This window comes from Pan paniscus, chromosome 23 (assembly GCF_029289425.2).
Source record: "Pan paniscus chromosome 23, NHGRI_mPanPan1-v2.0_pri, whole genome shotgun sequence".
In the NCBI taxonomy this organism is placed as follows: domain Eukaryota; kingdom Metazoa; phylum Chordata; class Mammalia; order Primates; family Hominidae; genus Pan; species Pan paniscus.
Window position 1 is genome coordinate 28,795,811 of NC_085927.1, and position 22,939 is coordinate 28,818,749.

The 22,939-nt window shown below is 56.7% G+C and overlaps 2 protein-coding genes across 10 annotated transcripts in view; both read right to left on the reverse strand.

Moving 5' to 3' along the window:
• Positions 1-1,467: 1,467 nt before the first annotated feature.
• Positions 1,468-4,790, reverse strand: SLC25A1 (solute carrier family 25 member 1). 3 transcript variants are annotated; one of them, XM_003814041.6, is made up of 9 exons: positions 4,505-4,790; positions 4,058-4,165; positions 3,866-3,965; positions 3,651-3,789; positions 3,044-3,128; positions 2,770-2,874; positions 2,501-2,616; positions 2,344-2,417; positions 1,468-2,167 (listed from the first exon to the last, which is right to left on the reverse strand). In XM_003814041.6, exons 1-9 carry the CDS (start codon positions 4,596-4,598, stop codon positions 2,053-2,055), a joined length of 936 nt encoding a protein of 311 aa, XP_003814089.1. In that variant the 5' UTR covers positions 4,599-4,790; the 3' UTR covers positions 1,468-2,052. The 3 variants fall into 3 exon arrangements, with proteins under 3 accessions (XP_003814089.1, XP_003814090.1, XP_008964886.1); XM_003814042.6 differs by lacking the exon at positions 4,505-4,790 and adding an exon at positions 4,312-4,439; XM_008966638.4 differs by lacking the exon at positions 4,505-4,790 and having other exon boundaries at positions 4,058-4,303.
• Positions 4,791-5,411: 621 nt separating this feature from the next.
• Positions 5,412-22,939, reverse strand: part of CLTCL1 (clathrin heavy chain like 1) — a 114,604-nt gene continuing 97,076 nt past the window's right edge. For 3 of the 7 annotated variants that reach the window (XM_003814040.5, XM_063603360.1, XM_063603362.1), the window contains 9 exons: positions 22,423-22,590; positions 22,200-22,349; positions 17,232-17,363; positions 13,907-14,017; positions 13,484-13,654; positions 9,328-9,549; positions 6,670-6,745; positions 6,138-6,177; positions 5,412-5,908 (listed from right to left, as the gene is read on the reverse strand). In XM_003814040.5, the coding sequence (XP_003814088.3) occupies positions 6,158-6,177; positions 6,670-6,745; positions 9,328-9,549; positions 13,484-13,654; positions 13,907-14,017; positions 17,232-17,363; positions 22,200-22,349; positions 22,423-22,590 (1,050 nt within the window). In that variant the 3' untranslated portion in view covers positions 5,412-5,908; positions 6,138-6,157. Of the gene's footprint in view, positions 5,909-6,137; positions 6,178-6,669; positions 6,746-9,327; positions 9,550-13,483; positions 13,655-13,906; positions 14,152-17,231; positions 17,364-22,199; positions 22,350-22,422; positions 22,591-22,939 lie in introns of those variants that run through there. The other 4 variants (XM_034949276.4, XM_063603361.1, XM_034949277.4 and 1 more) reach the window with 3 other exon arrangements.

Genomic DNA, 22,939 nt, shown 5'->3' on the forward strand with positions numbered 1-22,939 from the left:
AAGCATGATTCTGAGCACCGGCAGGGAGTACAGCAAGTGGATGCTGAGGCCTGGAGGGCAGGCCCCAGAGAGCTGAGTGCCCCTCCAGGTTTCATGACTGGCACTGTGGACCAGTGTGGCCCACTGCCTGCTTGCCACCCCACAACAAAGCTTCAGAGGTGCAGAACCAGTGGCCTGAGCTCCAGGGACAGGAAGCATCTTGGCGTGGGGTTCTCGTGGTGGCACTTGCATGCCCTAGTGCACAGGGGCGGAAGGGGAAGCTCTGTTGCCTGGGCCCTTTCTCTGTGGCAACAGATGGGGAAGTCTGCCGTGAGGATAGAGAGTGCACGGCCATCCCATCACAGCACAGGTTGAGTGCTGAGCCACCCCCAGCCCTCCCCAGCCCAGCGGCTCTCCCCAAGGAGGCTTCAAAACCCCGTGCTCCCTTTGTACCCCCAAGCCCATGCTTGGCTCTCAGATCCACCTCGGGCCCTTTGCACCCCAGACTCCTCCCCAGCTGCACATTCCCGGGATTCCAGGCATCTGGTGCTGTGTGAGGTCACTAGGACAGGGCAGTCTCCCCAGGGACGGGACCTGTTCACATGGAGTTTCTGGCTGGCAAAAGCTTGTTCTCCAGTCTGAGCCAAACGCTTGCATGACTCTTCCCCCACGGAGGCACTTGGACAGGAAGCTGGCTTCTCTGCACAGCCAGGGGCACTAAGTGATCCCATCCTGCCTGAGCGTCCTCCACGTGGCTCATAGGCTGTGGAAAGAGGGGCTTGGCCCCATGGGGACATGCCAGTTCAGAGCTCTGGCCTCCAGCCAGAGGGACACCTTTCTCTGAGGCTCATGGCTGTGGCATGAGGTGCCCAGAGAGCCCTGGTCAGGCAGCCCCACCTCCTGCTGCCCCAGGGCAGCTGCCTCCCAGCCCAGGTGAAGAAACAAGGAAGGGCCCCTGCCCAGAGCCTTTGGGTAGCAGATGCCAGACACCCACCCCCACCTGGAGTTCAGAGGCCTCAACGTGCCCCCATCTCCTCCTCCCCACGAGCAGCCCATTTCACTCACTGAGGAGCTGGGCATGCCCCAGAGGGGCCCTGAGCAACCCAACCCTTCCCTAAGCTTCCCTGTGGGTGAGGGGCAGGCAGTCGTCCTGGGGGCTCCATCTCCTGGGCCCAGCCCCCTGCTCTGAACACTCTGCCAGGCCACCCCTAGGCCTTGTCAACACACCCTTTTACCCATGCCACGGGATCTTGCCCACAGGCCACAGGGAAGGCCAGGGTGCACCCAGATCCTTCTTGGCCTGGCGCTGGGCTTCTCAGGGAGCCAACACTGTGGCCACAGCTGCTCTGCCCTGGGTGGACACTAGGCTTTCCCTATCCCCCTACTGCAGTGTCCTCAGATGGGGGTGGCCTGGTCCCCTGCAGAGGCACAGCCACCAATGCCCATGCATAGATGGGTCCATACAGGGACGAACACAGGACAGGAGGCTGCAACAGGATCCGGTTTATTCTGCCTTGGCAGGGTGGTCCTGAGAGTGGTGGGTGCCACCCTGTCTGGGGCGAAGGGAGGGCCCGAGGGCCAGTTAAGGCCAATGGCGGGAGAAGCAGGGGGCTGCAGCCCCTGGAATGCGGTGAAGCCAGGCCGAGGCCCGGAGGCAGCTGTGGTAGGCCAGGGCAGGGTGGAAGGCACCGGACTGGGACCAGGCCAGGGCTACAGGGCCGAGGACCCAGGCCACACGGGCACCCCGGGAGGCGGGGCACAGGGTCACGTGACACAGAACATGAAACACAGGCACAGGGTTCACAGTAAGCACATGGACAAGTGGGCACAGGGTCATAGGCCAGATGCACATCCAGCCATGGCTGGGCCAGACACTGGGACACAGTGGTGGTGTCACACACAGACCACAGGGGGGACACATGGATTTGACAGCCACAATGCACAGACCAGGCTACAGAGCTCGAGGGACGTGGGAAGGGGCCTTTTGGCACTACTGCACTGGAATCATGTGAGACAAAGGTAGCAGGACACTCTGGAGGTGCCTGGGGCGGTCCCCTTGCGGCCTCTCTAGGCTTAGTCCGTCTTCCACACTTTGTTGAGCAGCTTCACCACTTCATCATAGATGACAAACACTATGGCCACATCCAGGCAGACCCGGCCCAGGCGGGGGACAGTGCCCTTGTAGAATCTGGGTGGGAGGAGGGGCAGGGAGAGGAAGGCAGGTCAGCACAGTGTCCCTGCACAGGGCAATCCCCAGATACTGAAGTGAGAGGCACAGAGGCCTGAAGGGGACAGAGTGGGCAGGCCAGGTAGGCTGGGAAAGGTCTGAGGTGGGGACAATAGCCCTGCCCCTCCCCCACTCACGCCTTGAGCCCCTCCTTCCTCAGGATCTGCAAGCCGCAGTCCCACGTGTTCCGGTATTTGTGCGCCTCCAGGCCCTGTGGGGGACATCAGCAGGCAGGGGCTCAGCAGCTAGCTCTGGCCCGGTCCCCCCTTCCCCTCCCCTTCCCGGCCCCACCACCTGCATCCGGGTCTTAATCACATCCAGAGGAGTGTTTCCAAAGACACTGGCTGCGCCTGCAATAGCTCCGAAGACCCCAGTGATCAGAGGGTTCATGGGCTTGTTGGGGTTGTCCCCTGGATATAGGAGGGGTGAGGTGTGGTCAGAGGGTGCCGGGAGGGGCCTGGATCAGCACTTCAAAAGGTGGGTGCCCACCACCCAGGGGTGGCCCCAAGGAGAGGAGAGGAGCTGGCCATGTGCAGAGATGGGGCCCTGTGGTGCAGACACACCTCGGTACCAGTTGCGCAGGGAGGTCATGACGAAGAAGCGGATGGCCTGGTTCGAGCCCTGCTTCAGGACAGTGGCTGTGAGGCCCTGGTACGTCCCCTTCAGCCCTGCGGGAAGGCAGGCACGGGGTTACCCTGCAGCCTCTCAGGCCCCGGTTGGGAATTGGTGTGTGTGGGGGGTGGGTGTTGCACAAAGCCCAAGGCAGGATGGGAGGTGCAGGCCCTTCCCACCCTGGCCCAGGTCCCTGAGCCCTATCAGGAAGGTCGAGTGGCTCACCTTGTTCCCGCACAATCTCCCTAACCCCGTGGAAGAATCCTCTGTACTTGGGGTTTGGGGAGGTCTGGTCGTGGATGAACTTCACCTGAGAGAGAGAAGCAAAGGCGCAGGTTCTCGGCTGCCACCTGGGTGGGTCCTGGCTAGCTGGCAGGCCCAGGGCCCATCCAGGGTGGAGGGAACTGGGAACTCTTCCCCAGGAAGCAGTGCAGCCAAGGCCGCCCTGGGCTGCCCACACGGACCATGCCCCGGGACACAGGGCAGCCCACACGGACCATGCTCTGGGACACAGGGCAGCCCTGTGAGCAGCCTCTCCCTTTATGTTTGCTGCTCTTTTCCAGTTTTGGCAGTGAACGTGTCATTTTGTTTTCTGCTTTATAAAAGTATTTTTTAAAGACTTTAAGGCTGCCTTTAGCGTAGACTCAGCCTCCACGGGTGGCCCTTCGTGGCAGGCGTCCTGCCCCAGGGCCCCGCGGTCACCCCGCCGGCCTTCCCTGGCGTCCAGGAGACCCTCCCCAGCTTGCCGGTTGCCCCGGGAGCACCGGGCCAGCGGGGCCGCCCGTCTCCGTACTCCCTGCGTGTCCGGGGTCCTCGCCAGGACCTTCCCCACCTTGATGGTCTCCATGGGGCACACGACCACCACGGCCTCGGCCACGCCAGCGCCCAGTCCGCACAGCAGCCCACGCGTGCTGTCCAGCCGTCCCTGGGCATCCCGCATGTGGTTGCTGAGGAACTCGAACATTCCAAACCTGGAGGCGGGAGGCGGGTGAGAGGGGCTGCCGCGGCCGAGCCCCCCTCCCGCAGCAGCCACCGGCCGGGCCTCACCTGACGGCCGCCTTGGGGATGGAGCCGTAGAGCAGGGAGCTAAGGCCGCGGTACAGGCCCAGGACGCCATGGCTGCGAACCGTCTGCCGCACGCAGTCCCCTGGGGGAGGGGGCGGTCAGGACCCCACGGCCCTCGGTGCCGCCGCCCTGGGTACCCGCCCCCCCGCGGCGCCGCGGCCTCCCCCTCCTCACCGATGCCCCGGTACCGCGGCGGGTGCGAGCGCTCGTCCAGCTGCAGCTGCGTCTTCACGTACTCGGTGGGGAAAGTGATGCAGATCTCGATGCCACCCGCCAGGCCGCCTGCAGGGACCGGGAACCCGCTCCTGAGACCCCCGCCCGGCCGCTGGCGCTCGGGCCCCTCCCCCGTCCCGGACTTTGGTCGGCGCGGCCGCCGCGCCAGTGCCGCGGAGAACATAGGCTGGGGCCCCACGCCCCCATGCCCTCACCTCGTTGTCCCGGCGAGGCGCAGGGGGTGACAGACGGGAGGCGGGCGAGTCCCAGCGCGCCAGGTGGGGACCAGGACCGCGCCTCCACGATTCCCCAACCCACGGCCCAACCCGGAAGTGGGGCGGGGCCTCAGCGTCCCGGGCCCACCCAGAAGCGCGGCGGGAGAGGGGTCCGCGTCCCGGAGGGGCCCACCTGCCAGGATCGCCTTCCCCGGGTGCGTCAGCTTGGCCTTCCCGGACGCGGGCGCGGCGGCCGCCAGAGCGCGCGGGGCGCGGGGCGCGGGCATGGCGGGCGGGAGGCGGGGCGCCCTGTGGCGGCTTCGGGTCCGAGACTCCTGAACTCCGCGCTCGGTCCGCGGTGGCGGCGGCGGCCGGTTATGGTCCCAGGGGCGGGGCGGCCGCGTCAGCTCCAGGTCCCGCCCCGCGTGGTCCGAGCCAGGCCCCGCCCCCAGCCCGCCCCGTGCGGGCCGGGAAACTGAGGCCTGGGCGGGGCGCGCCAAGGCAGGCGTACGGGCGGGGCCAAAGCGCAGCCAATGGCCGAGGCCGAGTCCGTCGGCGACCGCGAGCGGCGGGACGGGGGCGGGGCTGCGGGAGGCGGAGCCGTGGCCCAGCTCCGAGCAGTGGGTCAAGGTGCACAGTGTGCCGCGCCGCGGGATAGCGGGCCTCGGGTCTGCGCGACTGCCGAGAGCGGCGGGATCCCCAGGGATCCCGGAGGCCAGGGGCACACCCTCCCCGAAAAGACGTGGGGCTAGCCCAGTCCCAGAGGAACTCTAACGTTTCGAACCTGGAGGCGGGAGGCGGGAGGCGGGAGGCGGGAGGCCGGTGAGAAGGGGCTACGCCGCCGGGCCCCCCTCCCGCAGCAGCCACGGGCCGGGCCTCACCTGCCGGTTCCCACCCACACCTTTCCCGGATGTAGTTTCTGCGCTCAGCGAACAAGGTCAGGAAAGACCACAAATGCAAGCGGCTGTATTCTCCTAGGCAGCTTGTCTGGGCAACGGAGGTCCCACACCCCAAAGAGGACCCAGCAAATCTTTAATGGACTGCGGGGCCTAGGAAACTGGCCCGTCCCTCCTACCCATACCAGCACCAAGCAGAGCACCTTTGCCTGGATAAACCGACTTTAATATTTATGATTGCCAAGAGGCTGAGAGTCCTTTTATGAGGTCCGGTACCTCCAAACAAGACGTGTTCATGTAGTCTTCAAACTGGCCTGGAGGGGGCAGCTCCAGCCAGTCGGAGGCGCCCAGGAGGAAGGCCTGGCTCCAGCAGGAGGGCCCACAGTCCAGTCTCTGTTGTCGGCTAAAGCTGGTCTTGCGCCGTCAGCCTCTACCCTGGCCTCCCCAGGCTCTGGGATGGCTCAGAGGTTGCCGTCATTGGGTTTCAGCAAAAATAAATATTGTCCAGGTGTCCCTACCTCCCATTGCGTCCCCTGTGCTGCTGGAGTGACACGCTCCTTGGAGAAGTTAGTAACTCTGCAGGTAGGGTGGGTGGTGACAACGCCCACTATACGCGGAAGTTGTACATTGGAGGCTGGCGAAGTTGGGAGCAGAGGCATATCCATAGGGGAAGCTGGCAGGGGCTGGGCCCACGGCAGGGCCTGCAGAGGGGGAAGCCCACAATGAGCAGAGCTCTTCCTGCCCATGGGGGTCCTCTCCTGGCTGCCCCTGAGTAGCCCGGGGCCCAGGGAGCAGGGTCTATAGGACCAGCCCTTACCACCCAGACGCTGAGGCCCCAAGAGAGCAGGCATCCAGAGGCAAGGAGCGTGGGGTCAGCCAGAGAACCTGGCCTGGCTAGAGGATAAGCTAGTCTCCAAATGGGACACTTACTTAGTGCAATCAGCTGGGTCTCATTCATGCCCATCAAAATCTAAAAAAACCAGAATGACATTAATGGTGGAAGGACACACTCAGCCGGACGCTGGAGACCCGCCGGCGTGCTGCACACTCACACCACACCCTCAGGCCTGTGTTTGCCCCGCAGTGTCCAAGCACCCCACAGCCTCTCCAGTCTGCTCGACAGCCAGGCTGCCCTGGGCAGGTTCTCAGGTGCAAAGCCCCTCCCAGCACACACCAGCAGCAGCCTTGCTGTCCAGGGGCCAGGCCCAGCAGGATACAGCAGTAGTTCACAGCTAGGCAGGCACCCCTATCAGAAGGCAGGCATCCTTACAGCAGGGAGGACAGCGGCCTTGCCAACATTCCTGGACGTACACTTCTCCACACCCAGTAGCCACTGGGATCCTTCCAGCCCCCACCCATCTATTCCCATCCCCATCCAAAGCCCAGCCAGGTAAGGGCAGTGGGACTTTGACTCCCTCCCTGCTCCCTCCCCAGGGGGTTGGGGGCTACAGGTGCCACCTACCAAACACGAGAGGGGCAGGCTCTGTCACATGCTCCTCTTGCTTGCGCAGACTCTCCAAGGCATCCAGTTTGTCCACCTGCAAGGAGGCAAAAGCACGTGAGCACCCGCTTGACAGAGTGCAGTCCGGCCTCTAGGTGAAAGTGGAGTGGAAGGTCAGGACACAGGGCCTCCAGGAGAATGACAGTGGAGGAGGTGCACATGGGCAGATGTGGAGTGGCTCAGCCCACACCCCATGCACTTTTAGAATGCAGCAAGGCATGGAGAGGTGAAGCCTCGGTAGCTGGGCTGAGATGGAACGCCAAGTGGGGCCCCCAGAGCTTCCCAGTGGGCACTGGGGCAGTCAGTTGTTACAGGCTGTGCGTGTGGCCTGCTCATGGGGAGCCAAGTCCTCCTCTGGATACAGGGACACTGCCATTTACTGACCTGCAGGGCTGGGGCCATGTGCAGGGAACACTGTCTGCTTCTGGCTCTGGCCAGTCTAGTTTGCCCGCCCCTCCAAACCAGCAGAGAGATCATGTGGCTCTCAGAGACAAGTCACCTGGCACCTAGACACTTCACCTGAGAAGCACTGAGGACAAACTGCCTCCTCACTCTTCCCTGAGGCTTCACCAGGCACTGACCCCACCCACTGCCAGAGAGCAAGGCGGCAGCACTGCACTAGAAGGGCGGCAGCAACTGTGCAGCTAGGATCCCCTCACAAACACACTGAGTAAGAAAGAGAAATAAGAATGTGCCCCCCATGAGCTGGGGTCTGGGGGGGCTGAGAAATGAGGAGGAAGCAGGGGGCACACTTGCTGACACCTAGGGTGAGGGCTGAGCTAGGCCTGTACCCTCCCTACACTGGGAGAGCGCTGGGGGCGTCTCAGAGGGATGGCCCTCAAGCTTCCCAGATGAGCCACGAGGCCCCAGGCCCAGCTGTCCACCAGGAAAGGACTGTGCTTCTTGTCCGCGCCCTCATTCTCCCAGCACTGCTGTGTGGAGTCAGCTGAGCACCAGCTCAAGCTGACAATCAGCTCACACCCCCATGCCACTGACTGGGAAACCCCTTGCCAGCCCCCTCCTCTCCTTGAACTCTCCCCATGACAGGCATCTCATCTGCCCCAGCAGGAATAGGTGGGTGGCAGCAGAGAAGGTGCTCCAGCAGCCACCATTTCCCAGGGCCAGTGGAGTCTGGGAACCCTGGGCCAAGGCTGTGCAGCCACAGTGTGGACCAACGTGATAGTGGCTGCTAACTCCATCATCCACAACAGAAAGGGAATGTGCGCCTCAAAGTCCTGGGGGATCCCCACAAGCACTTTGACCCCCACAGCAATGACACTCCTTAGGGCCTGGTGAGCCTGAGTTCCTCTGACATTAACCCACAGGCCTCTACTGCCAGGAAGAGATTCAAGCACTTTCTTTCCTTGTGCTGGTTCTCAGAACACAGACTACTTTCAGGAAAGACACCCGAGGGATGGGAAAACCTGCTCATCATGGTGACAGCAGCTTCCACAGGCACGCATCAGACACTGCACACCACACACTGCATACCACAAACCACATACCACACGTGCCGCCTGTGGGGAGCTGCCATCCACTGTGGTGGGGGAATCAGGGCCCTTGTCAATCCAACCAGTCCATGTCCCCTGGCAGCCCACGAATCTCAGGCCACGTGGCCAGGGCTGTCCCTTCCTCCCCAACCCTTGAGAGTCATCAGGGAGTCTCACTCAGGCATGCTATGCAGATGGGATGGGGTCACACTGTCCTACAGGAGGGCAACGGCCTTGAATGGACTCTGGGATGGCCTTTATCAGGGGCTGGGCAGCCCCCTGGAGGCTCTGCAGGTGGCAGGCAGCCCTCCAGGCTAAAGCTGGCAGCATGAGCCCACCTTCCTGTTTCCTTCCTACCTCCCACTCACCTGGGAGGCCCCTCCCTTCCCTCGCTCCACTGAGTGATGCTTCAGCATGAGTGCCTTCCGAGGGTCTCCATCTGGCTTGAAGGAGGTTATATAGGCAAGTAGATGCTACTGGAGGTAGCTTTTCCAGTGTTAGAAACAACAAACTGTACCAGATGACACTGCTGACACAGGTCTCTGGACAGTGGCTAAAGCTAGATCCCAGCAGGGACTCCTAGGACTTCAACACCCAGGGAGAGTTTTACAATCAAGTACTGTCACTTCGATGAGGCAGAGAGTCATCCTCCCTATAGCTGTTAGAAGGATTCAGTGCATCTGTGAATACTCCTACTATGTGTTCAGCAAAAGGCAGCTACCACCAACCGTATGCTAACAGCTGCACCCCCAGACGCCACTGGGAGCTCCTCAGGGAGCTGGGATTGCCAGCCACCTCACTGTCACCTTGATGAAGTCCAGGGCTGGGGACGAGCACGCCTGTTGTGCTCCTAGCAGTGTGCACATTGGGACAGCTGCCCAGCCAGAGTCTACAGGAGGGCTGCTGCCAGTGGGCACTCCCCATGATGATTTTCTGGAGGGGCTTAACGTTGGGCAGAAAACCACTTGAGCATGAAGGAAAGCAGCCACTCCTGAAGGCAGCCAGGGCTGGCTGGGGAATCTGGGTTGGCCTCAAAGGGGCCCACCCTTAAGACCTGCGGCCAGAGTCACTGCCAGGGTTGGGTCATGCCACACAGGGGCCGGGGAGCTGCAGCCGGCCCGGCACCTACCTTGCTCAGGTACTCCCTCATCACCTGGATGAAGTAGGGCATGGCCAAGTCCACGAGGTTGTGCCTCCAGGCCAGTTCAAGCACCATGTCTGGGCGAAGCAGGTCATAGCAGGTGAAGAGACAAGCTGCGAAGCACTCCCTCTTGCCTTCCTCCAGGAACCACTGCAGCAACTTCTGGGCCAGCTCAGCATCCCGCGACTCTGCAGCATGCTGCATGGCATCCTGCAGCCAAGGCAAATGCTTGCTTGGGCATCCTGCAGGCAGAGGCTTTGTGCCTGTAGCAGCTGGGCCGGAGGGCAGGGAGTGGCACTAGACTCCACCAAGGACTTCCTGCGCTGTGGAGCAAGCCTGGACCCATGGCTGAGCCATTCCCTATGCCCTGCTGCCCACTGGTGAAACGGAGATGCCACCTCCGGAGGCTCTGGAGGGGACAGGTGGCTCACAGAGGCGCAGGTGCCCTGGGAGACAGGAACTCTAGCCCCGAGGGCAGAGGGCGTGCACAGGCTGCTCTGAGGAAGGCACTGATGGGAGTTTGGGGGTTGCGGGGCTGCTGCAGAGGTGCTGCACTCAGGTCCATGGAGCATGTGACACCAGGGGAGCAGTTAGGAGGGGTATGGCTACTGCTCTAGAAACAGCAATGTGTTTTTCTTTCAAGTGGCTCAAAAACCCCTAACTGCTATTTTCATCCTTGCAAATGTATTTGTCTAAGACAATATCATTGACAAAATAACACCTGCACCTGACCAGTCCTGAAGAAGCCTGCATTTTCTGTGGCCATTCTCTATTTTCTAGCTCCACAGCAGGCACTGGATCACCGGATTCCCTCTATGGCAGGGGCTATTAGTACCCCTTTCAGAGACCAGGAACCTGAGACCCAGATGTAGTCACTTGCCCAGGGCCACTCCACCTGGAGTTGGCCATGATCCACTGACTGTGACCTGTGCTCTCCAGGGATACCCTGTGGCGGTCCCAGCTCCGCATGCCTGCCATCGCCTGGAGCACACACCTCTGAGTTCCGTTTGGGAGACCCCTGAGGACGCCCAGTGCCCACATCTGCATGGACCCGATGTGCTGAGCTAGCTCCGGAAAGAAGTCTCTCCTGCCGGCATGCTGCTCATCGATCGCTGCCTCCTGACCCATACTGTTCCTACAAAGGCACCAGGATTCTGACCCTCAGGTGAGAGCTCCAGGTGCCTTTGGGTCTCCGCTTTGAGGACCTGTGACGCCTGCTCATCTGTCTCCCTGCCGTGCCCTCCACCGGCCCAGCCTACCCTTGCTGACTTGTCTTCCACATGTGCCTAAAGTGGGCCCTGCTCTGTTCCTCCTCTGTGGGCCTTGGGGACTGTCTCACTGCCTTCCCAGAGGACTTCCAGTAGAAGCAGCCCCCAGGAAGCTCCCAGTCAGTGTCCTGCTCCTGCGGCCTGGAGCCCAGCTCGAGTCAGGCTCTCCCACACCCTCCTCTCTCATCACCTCCCAGGCCCATGCCACTCTCAGGGAGGCTTCATCCTGGTCCCCGTCCCTGTGTCCAGCTCTCCAGTCTACACCTGTACTTCCGCAGGCCCCTGCTCTTCACTGGTGGGTGTGGGAGGGCCCCACTGACCGAGCTTTCATTTAAATGCTACTTCTGTCATCTGGAAATACAGTTTTCTGTTGCTAGCTGGCTTTGCCCTGACTGGACACGCTGTGACCTGGCCACCCCTCCAGGAAGACTCCAGGAGGCTTCAGCTCTGGCCTCAGGGCAGGCTCCTCCAGTGGCAGTGCTGACCTTGGGAGGTCTGGGGAGCCGCCTGTGCACTGGGGCTTGTGGGCCCCATCCCTGCCTCTACCGCCTATACACAGCACCACGCCCTAAGCTGTGACAACCAAACATTCCCTGGGGTCACAGTCATTCCTGGCTGACAGCCACTGTTCTGGGGGAAGCGCGCTCAGCCACTTTCTTTTTTTTTTTTTCTTGAGACGGAGTCTCGCTCTGTCACCCAGGCTGGAGTGCAGTGGCGTGATCTCTGCTCACTGCAAGCTCTGCCTCCTGGGTTCACGCCATTCTCCTGCCTCAGCCTCCTGAGTGGCTGGGACTACAGGCTCCTGCCAACACGCCCAGCTAATTTTTTGTATTTTTAGTAGAGATGGGGTTTCACCATGTTAGCCAGGATGGTCTCGATCTCCTGATCCTGTGATCCGCCCGCCTCGGCCTCCCAAAGTGCTGGGATTACAGGCATGAGCCAACGCGCCCGGCCCTGTGCTCGGCCACTTTCTATCTGTGGCTTTGTCCTCTGGACTCTCTTCTGGGCCCACGTGGCTCGGAGTGGGTGGCTGGCAAGGCCAGTAGGCCTCTGGCAGCACTGATGGCCCTGCTCACTCATCACTGCCTGAGTGTTGAGGAGGCTGTGTGTTTAAGCCCCTGACAGGGACCACATGGGTAGGACAGAATGGCTGTGATCAGCCAGCCGAGGGCAGCCTTCCCTCAGGTGCGTCTGAGCCTAGCTGTCTCCTCCCAGCAGCCAGGTCCAGAGACATCCAGGTGCGGTCTCAGAGCCTCAGCAGCTTTTCCTCTCCATTCCCTCTGCAGGCACCTCAGGAAGGACCACGAGCACTGTCACCAAGGGCTAGGATATGTCACAGAACAGTCCAGAACACTGGAGGTGACAACTTAGGGTGAAACTCAATGCAACACTGATGCAGGGATCAGAGGCCTCCACGGAGTCTGAGCTAACAGCCGCAGACCAGGAGCCATGAGAATGAGGCCCCTGTGCTGGACAGGAAGTGGCAAGTATCCACGTGTCCTGTGAAGATACTCAGGAATGCCTAAGGCCAACTCCGTAAGTAACACCCTCAGGTCAAGTCCAGAGTCTCTGGGCACAAGGAGCCCTTGGGAATTGGCTCAGCTGCATCACACAGCACCCACAAGGACCCTCTTGTACAACTCCACCTCACCCCCGCGGGGAGATGTTCAGGCCAAGCAGAGGATGTTAATGCCTTCAGGGTCTTGGGGGTCCCTCCAGGCAGCCCAACCTGTCTAGCAGATGCCCAGATCCCGGTCTGAGAATGATACTAAGAAACCTCTCACCAGCAGAAAAAACACAGTTTCTTTTTCCTCTCAAGTGATCCTCCCACTTCAGCCTCTAAAGTAGCTGGGACTACAGGTGCACACAACCGTACCCAGCTTTGAAACAAATGTTTTGAATGTGATTTATTTATTTTTTTCCTTTTTTTTTTTCCGAGACAGAGTCTCACTCTGTCACCCGGGATGGAATGGAGTGGCGCGATCTCCGCTCACTGCAACCTCCGCCTCCTGGGTTCAAGCGATTCTCCTGCCTCAGCCTCCCAAGTAGCTGGGATTGCAGGAGTGCACCACTACACCCGGCTAACTTTTGTATTTTCAGTAGAGATAGGGTTTCACTATATTGGCCAGGCTGGTCTTGAACTCCTGACCTCAAATGATCTGCCCACCTCAGCCTCCCAAAGTGCTGGGATTACAGGTGTGAGCCACCGCGTCCAGCCTTTGAATGTGATTTTAATTTAGGTTTTTAAATTCCTCAGATCTTTTTTTTTTTTTTGGAGACAGGGTCTCACTCTGTTGCCTAGAGCAGTGGTGTGATCATAGCTCACTGCAGCCTCTGACTCCTGAGCTCAAGTGATCCTCCCTTCTCAGCCTCCCGAGTGGCTGGTACCACAGATGTCCATCATTACACCTGGCTAATTTTTTGTAAAGATGGGGTCTTGCCATGTCGCCCAGGCTGGTCTCAAACTCCTGGGCTCAAGCACTCCGCCCACCTCAACCTCCCAAAGCGCTGAGATTACAGGGAAGTTCCCAAATCTTGATAGGAAGTAAAGTAGGTGCCAAGAAGTGAATCTTACCACACTGTGTTTTGGTAGAGTGAAACTCACACAAAACTGCTGCGAAAAGAATCAACTCCGTAAAACTCTACAAGTCTTTCAATCCAAACAGTTTTTAAGGGGTGCTAGCTCACTCCCAATTCTTACTCTATGTTCTAAATATGGTCTCCCATTAATACTAATCCCCCCACCCACCACGAGGATCCCCTGGTGAAGCTCAGAGCCAGGTCTCAGGAACAAGAGGGAAGGGATGTGACCCCCAAAGCCATCAGGATGCACACCAAGGCAGGAAGGTGGGAGGAAACGGGCCCAGTCCACCAACCTTGTAGAGATGATCTTTCTTGCAGAGCTCCACGCTCTGGGCCCACCAGTTATTGCCCTTGTACAGATAGGCCGCAATGCACCTGAACTCCATCAGCTGATGCTTCTCCAGCTGCTGAGCCAGGCTGATGTTGTCAAAGTTGTCATAGGCATCGATAGATGCCCTTAAGCCCTAGGAAGACAGCCTTTCTGTGAGGGATGGGACACTGACATGGGCTGCCTACACATGGAGCAGGCACCTTGTGTTACTTGATGGCTGTTGCTATCAGCACAGCCTTAGAAAGGCCCCTGCCCATATATCCACTGGTGTCCTGTGGGGCCTGCACACCCTCCTGTGCAAAGGCAGCCTGCTTTGAGAACAGAATGGCAGTTGCAGGGGAGGAGCCCAGCCCACCCAGGACAGGGCTCCTTCCTGCACACCCACCTGATAGTCCTCCTCCTCTGTCAGCAGGTGGTTGAGTGCCTCATTCACACTCTTGTTGTTGTGGCTCTGGACTGACCGCAGGTAAGGCTTCACCAGGGGCAGCTGACCTGCCTGACAAGTTGAGGGAACCGTCAAGGCACTTGGCCAAGCTTGTTATGGGGACACTAGGCAGGGGCACAGGTGGGCACGTGCGTGCCATCCACTTGAATGGTCCAGCTCTGGAGCCAAGGGCACCTTCTGGACACCTAGAACCAAAAGACCTACACTCACACACAGAGGACTGTCTGGGCGATTCAGTGGATGCCAATGTCACCACAGACATTCACACTTTAGAGAGACACATGGGTTTGGGTCCAGACCACCACAATAAAGTGAACATTGCAATAAAGTGAGTCATATTAATTCATGTTTACACTATGTTGTAGCCTGTTAAGTGTGTAACAGCATTATGTCTACAAAAACACAGTACACACCTTAATTTAAAATATTTTAGTGCTAAAGAATGCTAACAATCATCTGAGCCTTCAGTGAGTCGTAATCTTTTTGCTGGGGAGGGTCTTGCCTCAATGTTGATGGCTGCTGATTCATACAAGTGGTGGCTGTTGAAGGCTGGAGAGGCTGTGGCAATTTCTTTTTCTTTTTTTTTTTTTTGAGATGGAGTCTTGCTCTGTCGCCCACACTGGAGTGCAGTGCCGTGATCTCGGCTCACTGCATCCTCTGCCTCCCAGGTTCAAGCAATCAATTCTCCTGCCTCAGCCTCCTGAATAGCTGGGACCAGGCGCTTGCCACCACGCCTGGCTAATTTTTGTATTTTTAGTAGAGACAGGGTTTCACCATATTGGTCAGGCTAAGTCTCGAACTCCTGAACTCAGGTGATCTGCCCACCTCTGCCTGCCAAAGTGCTAGGATTACAGGCATGAGCCACTGCGCCCAGCCGGCAATTTCTTTCCTTCTTTTTTTTGGGGGGGGAGACGGAGTGCAGTGGCGCGATCTTGGCTCACTGCAATCTCTGCCTCCTGGGTTCAAGCGATTCTCCTGCCTCAGCCTCCTGAGTATCTGGGATTACAGGTGCGCGCCCACCACGCCTGGCTAATTTTTGTATTTTTAGTAGAGACAGAGTTTCACCACGTTGGTCAGGCTGGTCTCGACCTCCTGACCTCATGATCCACACGCCTTGGCCTCCCAAAGTGCTGGGATTACAGGCGTGAGCCACCGCGCTCGGCTGGCAATTTCTTAAAATAAGACATCAATGAGGTTTGCCTCACTGACTGACTCTTCCCTTTATGTAAGACCACTCTGGACTTGTGTTGCATAAAACAAAATCAACTAAACAAACAAAAAGACTCTGTGCAGCATGCAATGCTCTTTGATAGCACTGTACTCACAGTAGAACATTTTTCAAAACTGGTCTCAGTCCTCTCCAACCTTGCTGCCACTTTATCAACTAGGTTTATGCACTATTCTAAATCCCTTGTAGTCATTTCAACAATGTTCACAGCATCTGCCCCAGCAGTAGATTCTATCTTAAGAAACCACTTTCTTTGCTCATCCCTAAGAAGCAGCTCCTCATCTGTTCAAGTTGGATCCTAAGATTGCAGCAATTCAGCCCCTTCTTCAGGCTCCACTTCTAATTCTAGTTCTCCTGCTGTTTCCCCCACATCTGCAGTGACTTTCTCCACTGAAGTCCTGAACCCCCAAAGTTATCCATGAGGGTTGGAATCCACTTCTTCCAAATTCCTGTTAATATATGGATATTTTCCTTATATACTGGTGTCTTTACTTGTTTCCAACTTCTTATTGATATATGATAGTTGTGCATATTAATTGGGCATATGTAATATTTTGATACATATACACATGTGGGATGATCAAATCAGGGTAATTACAATGTCCGTCACCTCAAGCATTTATCATTTCTTTGTGTTGGGAACATTTCAAATCTTCTCCTTTAGCTATTTTGAAATGCACAATAATTTATTGTTTTTTTTTGAGATGGAGTCTCTCTGTTGCCCAGGCTGGAGTGCTGTGGTGCGATCTCGGCTCACTGCAACCTCCTGGGTTCAAGCGATTCTCCTGCCTCAGCCTCTCAAGTAGCTGGGACTACAGGTGCCTGTCACCACGTCTGGCTAATTTTTGTATTTTTAGTAGAGACGGGGTTTCACCATGTTGGCCAGGCTAGTCTCGAACTCCTGACCTCGGGTGATCCGCCTGCCTTGGTCATCCACCCACCTTGGCCTCCCAAAGTGTTGGGATTACAGGCATAAGCCACCATTCCCGGCCATTAATTAGCCTAATTCCAATGCTGTTGTGTCTCAGGGAATAGGGAGGCCCAAGGAAAGGAAGAGGGACCAGGGCACGGCCAGTCAGCGGAGCAGTCAGAACACATACAACATTTATCCATTAAGTTTCCCTTCTTATAGGGGCATGGTTTGTGGCATCCCAAAACAATTACAATAGTAACATCAAAGATTGCTGGTTGTGTGCACTGGCTCAAGCCTATAATCCCAGCTCTGGAGGAGGCCAAGGCAGGAAAATTGCTTGAGGCCAGGAGTTCAAGGTTGCAGTGAGCTATGACCATGCCACTGCACTCCCACCTGGGCAACAGAGCAAGACTGTCTCAAAAAAAAAAAAAAAAAAAAAGATCACTGATCACAGATCACCATAACATATATAATGATAAAATTTGAAATATTGTGAGAAATCCTAAAATGTGACACAGAGACATGAAGTGAGCACATGCTGTTGGAAAAATGGTGCTGATCGACTTTCTCAATGCAGGGTTACAAACCTCCGATCTTTTTTTTTTTTTTTTCTTTTGAGACGGAGTCTCACACTGTCACCCAGGCTGGAGTGCAGTGGCACGATCTTGGCTCACTGCTAGCTCTGCCTCCCGGGTTCACACCATTCTCCTGCCTCAGCCTCCCAAGCAGCTGGGACTACAGGTGCCCACCACCACGCCCAGCTAATTTTTGTATTTTTAGTAGAGACGGGGTTTCACCGTGGTAGCCAGGGTGGTCTCGATCTCCTGACCTCGTGATCCGCCTGCCTCGGCCTCCCAAAGTGCTGGGATTACAGGCGTGAGCCACCACACCCAGCCACAAACCGCTAATCTTTAAAAAAACACAGAATTTGAGAAGCACAATAAAATGAAGCATGATACAGGAGGTATTCCTGTATCTGAAACCTAAAACACTTTGATACACTGGTGACTCTTCAAGTCAGCTGGGGGTCATTTCAAAAACTCTTTATAAAGGTGCTATCATTCAGATGACTTTGTTAGAGCTAGCCCAATACACTCTTCTACCTGGGGTTTTGGTTGACTCACCTTTGAAAAGAAACTGACTGTCCAGGTGTGGTCCAGCCGGGGTGAAAGCACCAGCAGCAGGTCATTGATGAGCAGTGGTTTGTAATCCAAATAGAACTGCAGGGCTCTGTAACAGAGCTCGACGTTGGCAACCTGTGGTGAGCAAAGCTGAGGGTCAGTCCCTGCTGCTGTCTCCAGATACCCCAGGGCTCCTTCCAGTTTTTGCTCAAATGACACTTTACTACTGAGGCCTGCCACGACTACCCCCTATAAGACTCAATGGCCTGTGAAGGTGCCTCCTCTCATCCCTGAGGTATTTTGTCCCCCAGCACTGACACACTGAGCATTTTTCTTAAGAGGCCAGCCTCAGGGTTTCCTGCCTCAACCCAGCACCTACACCAGTATCTGATGCAGGGTCCACGATCACTCAGTATCGGCTGAATGAATGAAGTGTAATCAGTCAGAATGAAGCCCCACAGCAAAACCAAACAACCGAGTATGTTTCCATCCAAGCAAGATTACTCCAGCTTTCCTTGGAGGCCTCAGCCTGAGCCATAACCAAGTGGACAGCACGTCCTGTGACATCACCAGAGCTTTTGAGCTGAAACACTGTGGTGCTCAGACCCTGGGTGAGACCTGAAGGCCAGCCCATGCAGAGAGTGGACCACTCTGGGTGGACCCTGTGCCTGTGCTCCTGGGTCTCGAGATTTGGCCAGGCTGCTGTGTCTCTTAGCACTTTCCCCACTGGTCTGCCACCATTCTCTTGCTGGGCGATGTCATCTTTTTTTTTTTTTTTTTTTTTTTTTTGAGACGGAGTCTCACTCTGTCGCCCAGGCTGGAGTGCAGTGGTGCGATCTCTGCTCACTGCAAGCTCTGCCTCCTGGGTTCATGCCATTCTCCTGCCTCAGCCTCCTGAGTAGCTGGGACTACAGGCAGCTGCCACCATGCCCGGCTAATTTTTTGTATTTTTAGTAGAGCCGGGGTTTCACCGTGTTAGCCAGGATGGTCTCGATCTCCTGACCTCGTGATCTCCCCACCTCAGCCTCCCAAAGTGCTGGGATTACAGGCGTGAGCCACCGCGCCCAGCCCTGGCGATGTCATTTGGTGGCTTGCTGACTGTGGCATCGATGTCCAGGGCCTGGACACAGCTCTGTTCAGGGAGCATGCAAGCCAGATGGGCATGAACCAAGACAGTGGTGATGAATGTGTCTGCGTGAGTGTGGGGGTCCCGGGATGTGCACAGGGCACAGCTGGAGCTAAAGTCATGCTGGGATCCCAGGGTGATCACCACTGGAGCCTCTAGCGCTGCTGGGTTTGGGTGACCTGGCAAAAATGTGGGGCCCGATGGGGTCTTCTGACTAAAAGGGGTCTAATGGTCCCACTATGGCTTACTGGCCACTTCAGGGTGTCTTCTTTCTCCTTCTCTTTTCCTTTTGTGCTAGAGCACTCACTGTCACCAGAGATTCTGACTCAGACAGGCAGCAGGGTCCCTAGTACCCGCCACCATGGATTCAGAGCGGAACAGTGAACTGGCCCCATCACAAAGCTTCACCTATGGCACTGGTGGGCCCCCAGACTCTGCCACAGGCCACTGTGGGTCCGCTCCTATTGGAGCTCTAGCACCTGTCAGCCTTCTAGGCTGGCCCTTTACTCAGCAGCAGGGCCAGGACATGGGGACCTCAACTAGACACTGAAGAAGCAGAGAGCAGTCAGGATGTGATGTGGGGCTGAAGAGAAGGGTAGGGACTCAAGTTCATCTTCTGTGGCGAATCACCTCCTCAAAGCCCCACCTGCTTCCCCGCCAACCACAAGGCTCCTCAGGCCTCCCGTGAAGGAGAGGAACCATCCAAGGACAAGCCCATTTCACTGAGACTCTTGCAGGTATCACGCGAGTGGACAGACTTGAAGTGGGGCACCAGCAGTCCTAGCTTCCCTTGTGGGACACCTGGTACCATGTGCGCTCTTGGCCCTTTCAACAGGTCCATGCAGCATGGCCGGAATGCCGTTTAAGGTGGAGTATAACTGCCATGTTCCCACCCAGTTCCTCTGGTGTTGAGGCCTGCAGGGACACACATCTCTGTTAGGCTCAGCTGCCGGGATCTGGAGCCCTCTGCACTACAGGAGGAATGGAGCGGCGGGGCCCCTCTGGAGCGTCCTCCAGATCCAAGCTGAAAGACAGGATGGGGTGAGTCCACTAGCCACGTGCCAGGACATGGAGCACTGGCAGGCCCGTGCCCACTAGCATGGTCAGCACGGACAGCCAGCACCCCAGAAGACATGGTAGTATCCCTGTTTTATACAAGGGAAAACTGAAGGCTGGGCGTGGTGGCTCACGCCTGTAATCCCAGCACTTTGGGAGGCCAAGGCGGGCAGATTGTGTCTGTAATTTATTCCTTCCGGTGGGTTCTTGGTCTCACTGACTTCAAGAATGAAGCCACAGACCCTCATGGTGAGTGTTACAGCTCTTAAAGATGTGTCCAGAGTTTGTTCCTTCAGATGTTGAGAGGTGTGAGTTTCTTCCTTCTGGTGCGTTCGTGATCTGGCTGACTTCACAAATGAAGCTCCAGACCTTCGCAGTGAGTGTTACAGCTTTTAAACGTAGTGCAGACTCAATGAGTGAGCAGCAGCAAGATTGATTGTGAAAAGCAAAAGAACAAAGCTTCCACAGCATGGAAAAAGACCCGAACAGGTTGCCACTGCTGGCTCGCGTGGCCAGCTTTTATTCCCTTATTTGGCCCCACCCACATCCTGCTGATTGGCCCATTTTACAGAGCGCTAATTGGTCCATTCTACAGAGTGCTGATTGGCCCATTTTACAGAGTGCTGATTGGTACGTTTTTTACAGAGTGCTGATTGGTGCATTTACAATCCTTTAGCTAGATGCAGAGTGCTGATTGGTGTACTTACAATCCTTTAGCTGGACACAAAATTTCTCCAAGTCCCCACCCTACCCAAGAAGTCCAGGTGGCGTCACCTCTCAAGATCACCTGAGGTCAGGAGTTTGAGAACAGCCTGCCCAACATGGTAAAACCCTGTATCTATTAAAAATACAAAAATGAGCCGGGCTTGGTGGCAGGCACCTGTAATCCCAGCTACTCTGGAGGCTGAGGCAGGAGAATCGCTTGAGACTGGGAGGCGGAGGTTGCAGTGAGCCGAGATCGCGCCACTGCACTCCAGCCTGAGTGACAGAGTGAGACTCCGTTTCAAGAAAAATAATAATAAAACAAAAAAAGAAGAGAAAACTGAAGCTGAGATTCCGCCACAAGCTCCAGGGTAGCTGGTTGGCGTGCTGTGCTGCACAACCTGAAAGAAGCGCCCACCAGATGCCAGGCACCTGCCATGGACCACTTGGTCGGGAGGAAACATGATGTCCATTGTATGGATGGGATAACGAGGTTCACAGCGGTGACACCCCTAGCCCACATGGAGAGAGACAGTGAATGGCTGAGCTGGGGTGCCCCCCGTCTGAGTTAGCAAGCTCCCCTGCTCAGGCTGCTGCTGGCCCAGCCCTATGGCTAAGTGGATTCCTGCTATTGTGTGCCCCAAATACAGATTGGATGTCATCCATCTGATTGGACCCCTGCACTGGCGAGTATCCTCCTACCCCCTTCACACCTGAGCTGACAGTGTCTGTCTCCCACACGGCAGGGTGTAGTAGAAGCATCATGAATCACACAAGGAACTGGACTCAGCCATCAGCCCTGCAGGCACCAGATGAGAGATGCTGCTCTCCCACACAGTGAGTCTCAGCTGTCCTCCTATTATTTTATATGCCAGTAAGAAACAAAAGCATGGCCACTTCCACCACGGCTCAGCAATTTTTAAAAACACCCTAATATCAGAGGAGTTACAATGTGAATAAAATACACACAGGATTGATCAAGTATGGATTTTCCAGCACACAGACAAATCTACAAGGCAGCAGCCACGTGTGCCAGGCCACAGTAAGGTATGACCTGGCCGCACTCCCTCCAGCAACCTGCAGACTCTGCTCAGGGTGGGACGCCCCATCAAAGGCCCCCACCTTCACGTACCACCATGCCCAGTAACATGGATGTCCTCCAACAAGAAGCTTGGGCTTGTGGCCTGGTGCTCAATACTGGGTTCCTTCAAATAGTTCCCAGGAAAGGCAGAGGCTGAAGGCCTCACCTGGCAGCACACGTGCCACTCGCGCCCACCCTCAGTAGCCACATGTGGAAAAGAGGTGCATGAGCGAGGCCACAGCTCACTGCTGTGCCACTCCAGTCACAAGCCGACTGTGACAAGTTAGTTACCCAAAGACCATGGCGCAAAGTGCAGATACCCAATGCAAAGGGATGGGGGCTGAGGATAAAGAATTCCAGCCCCTTCACCAAACTCACATACAGAGCTGGAGAGGGGTGGGTCCTGAGGTTGAACTCTCTAAGAGACCGGAAACAAAATAACAAAAGCTCACTTGACCATGGCACCCAAACCCGACACCACCCAACAGTGTGGCTGCTGGCAGAGAAACTCGGGTCCCGGTTTAGCCCAGTTAGGCTACAGGATGGAGGCCCACTCCCAGACAGGTAAGGCCGCTGGTGCTGGGGAGAGACATGAACTAAAAAAAAAAAAGGTCCAATGGTGAACAATAACCACAGGAAGTGGGGGTGGGAGCCCTGAGCTGACAGGGCAGAAGGAAGAACGAACTGAGGCCTGGCCACGAGGGCGTGGTATGGTGGGAGGGGCGGGCAGGCAGGGCCACAGGGCCACGGCTGCATGCTGGCCTGACCCCGCCCACAGCTCAGCTGTGCATCGCTAGATGGGTCACCTGCCCTTCTTAAGTGTCAGTTCCCTTCAAAGATGGAATTACTACCATCTGCCCAGAGGGTGGTGGACTCATACAAGTGAACGCACACACAGCATGGGGGCATGCTGGTACTCATTCCGCTCCCACCTGCCCATTCCCCTGCACCCAGAATAGGGCCTGGCAGAGGCTGGCAGGAGCCAGCGCTCTGTATCCCCTCTTACCTTGGTAATGATGTCCTTGAACTGACCCTCCTTCCAGGCCTCAGTGGGGTGGCTCATCATGGTGAGCACAGCATTGTCATACTCCTCGTACTTGTCATAGAGGAACACCAGCTCAGCCCACAGGTGTGCCTGCTCTGCAGCCCTCAGCACCTGGACAAGGAGGTCAGGGTCGGCTTGTGCTGCACGTGGCCACGGCTGCCAGACTGCAAGGAATACACGGTACCTTTGGGATGTTGACACGGGACCAGAAAAGCTCCAGATGCTCCAGCATCTTCTGTGGCTTGAATTTGGAGTAGAGGATGGCCAGCTCAGTGAACATGCCCATGTGGGCCCGCTCCAGGCCCAGGGCCGCTTCCAACAGCAAGATCAGCTCCTCAAAGTAGCCACGATCCTAGCAGACCAACAGCCACGCGTGGGGCAGAATGATTGCATGCCTCCTGCAGCCACCCTCCAGCCCATGCCCACGCCGCAGGGACTGTGCTTGTGACTGGGAATGATCCCGAGGAGGCATGTGTGAAGAAAACGTGTATACATACTGTGCTACAGATCATGCCATTTACTTAGCAACTTATTGGATCATCTGACAATTACCAGTGGCACACTGCACTACAATTTTCAAGTTTAGTAAGTGCAAATTAGTATTGCCAATTTTATTTAAAGAATTAGAAAAAAAAATAGGAAGTGGGTGGTAACAGGGTCTGGGAATGATTTGTTTTAATCCCTTGCTACAGCTCATTACT

Excerpts from the sequence above, each read along its gene's own strand:
- SLC25A1 (XM_008966638.4), bottom strand. The coding sequence starts at position 4,280 with ATGTTCTCCGCGGCACTGGCGCGGCGGCCGCGCCGACCAAAGTCCGGG. Across the intron at positions 3,966-4,057 it reads GCCGCGGTACCGGGGCATCG|GGGACTGCGTGCGGCAGACG; the intron begins GTGAGGAGGGGG and ends CCCCTCCCCCAG. Across the intron at positions 2,418-2,500 it reads TGATTAAGACCCGGATGCAG|GGCCTGGAGGCGCACAAATA; the intron begins GTGGTGGGGCCG and ends TGTCCCCCACAG.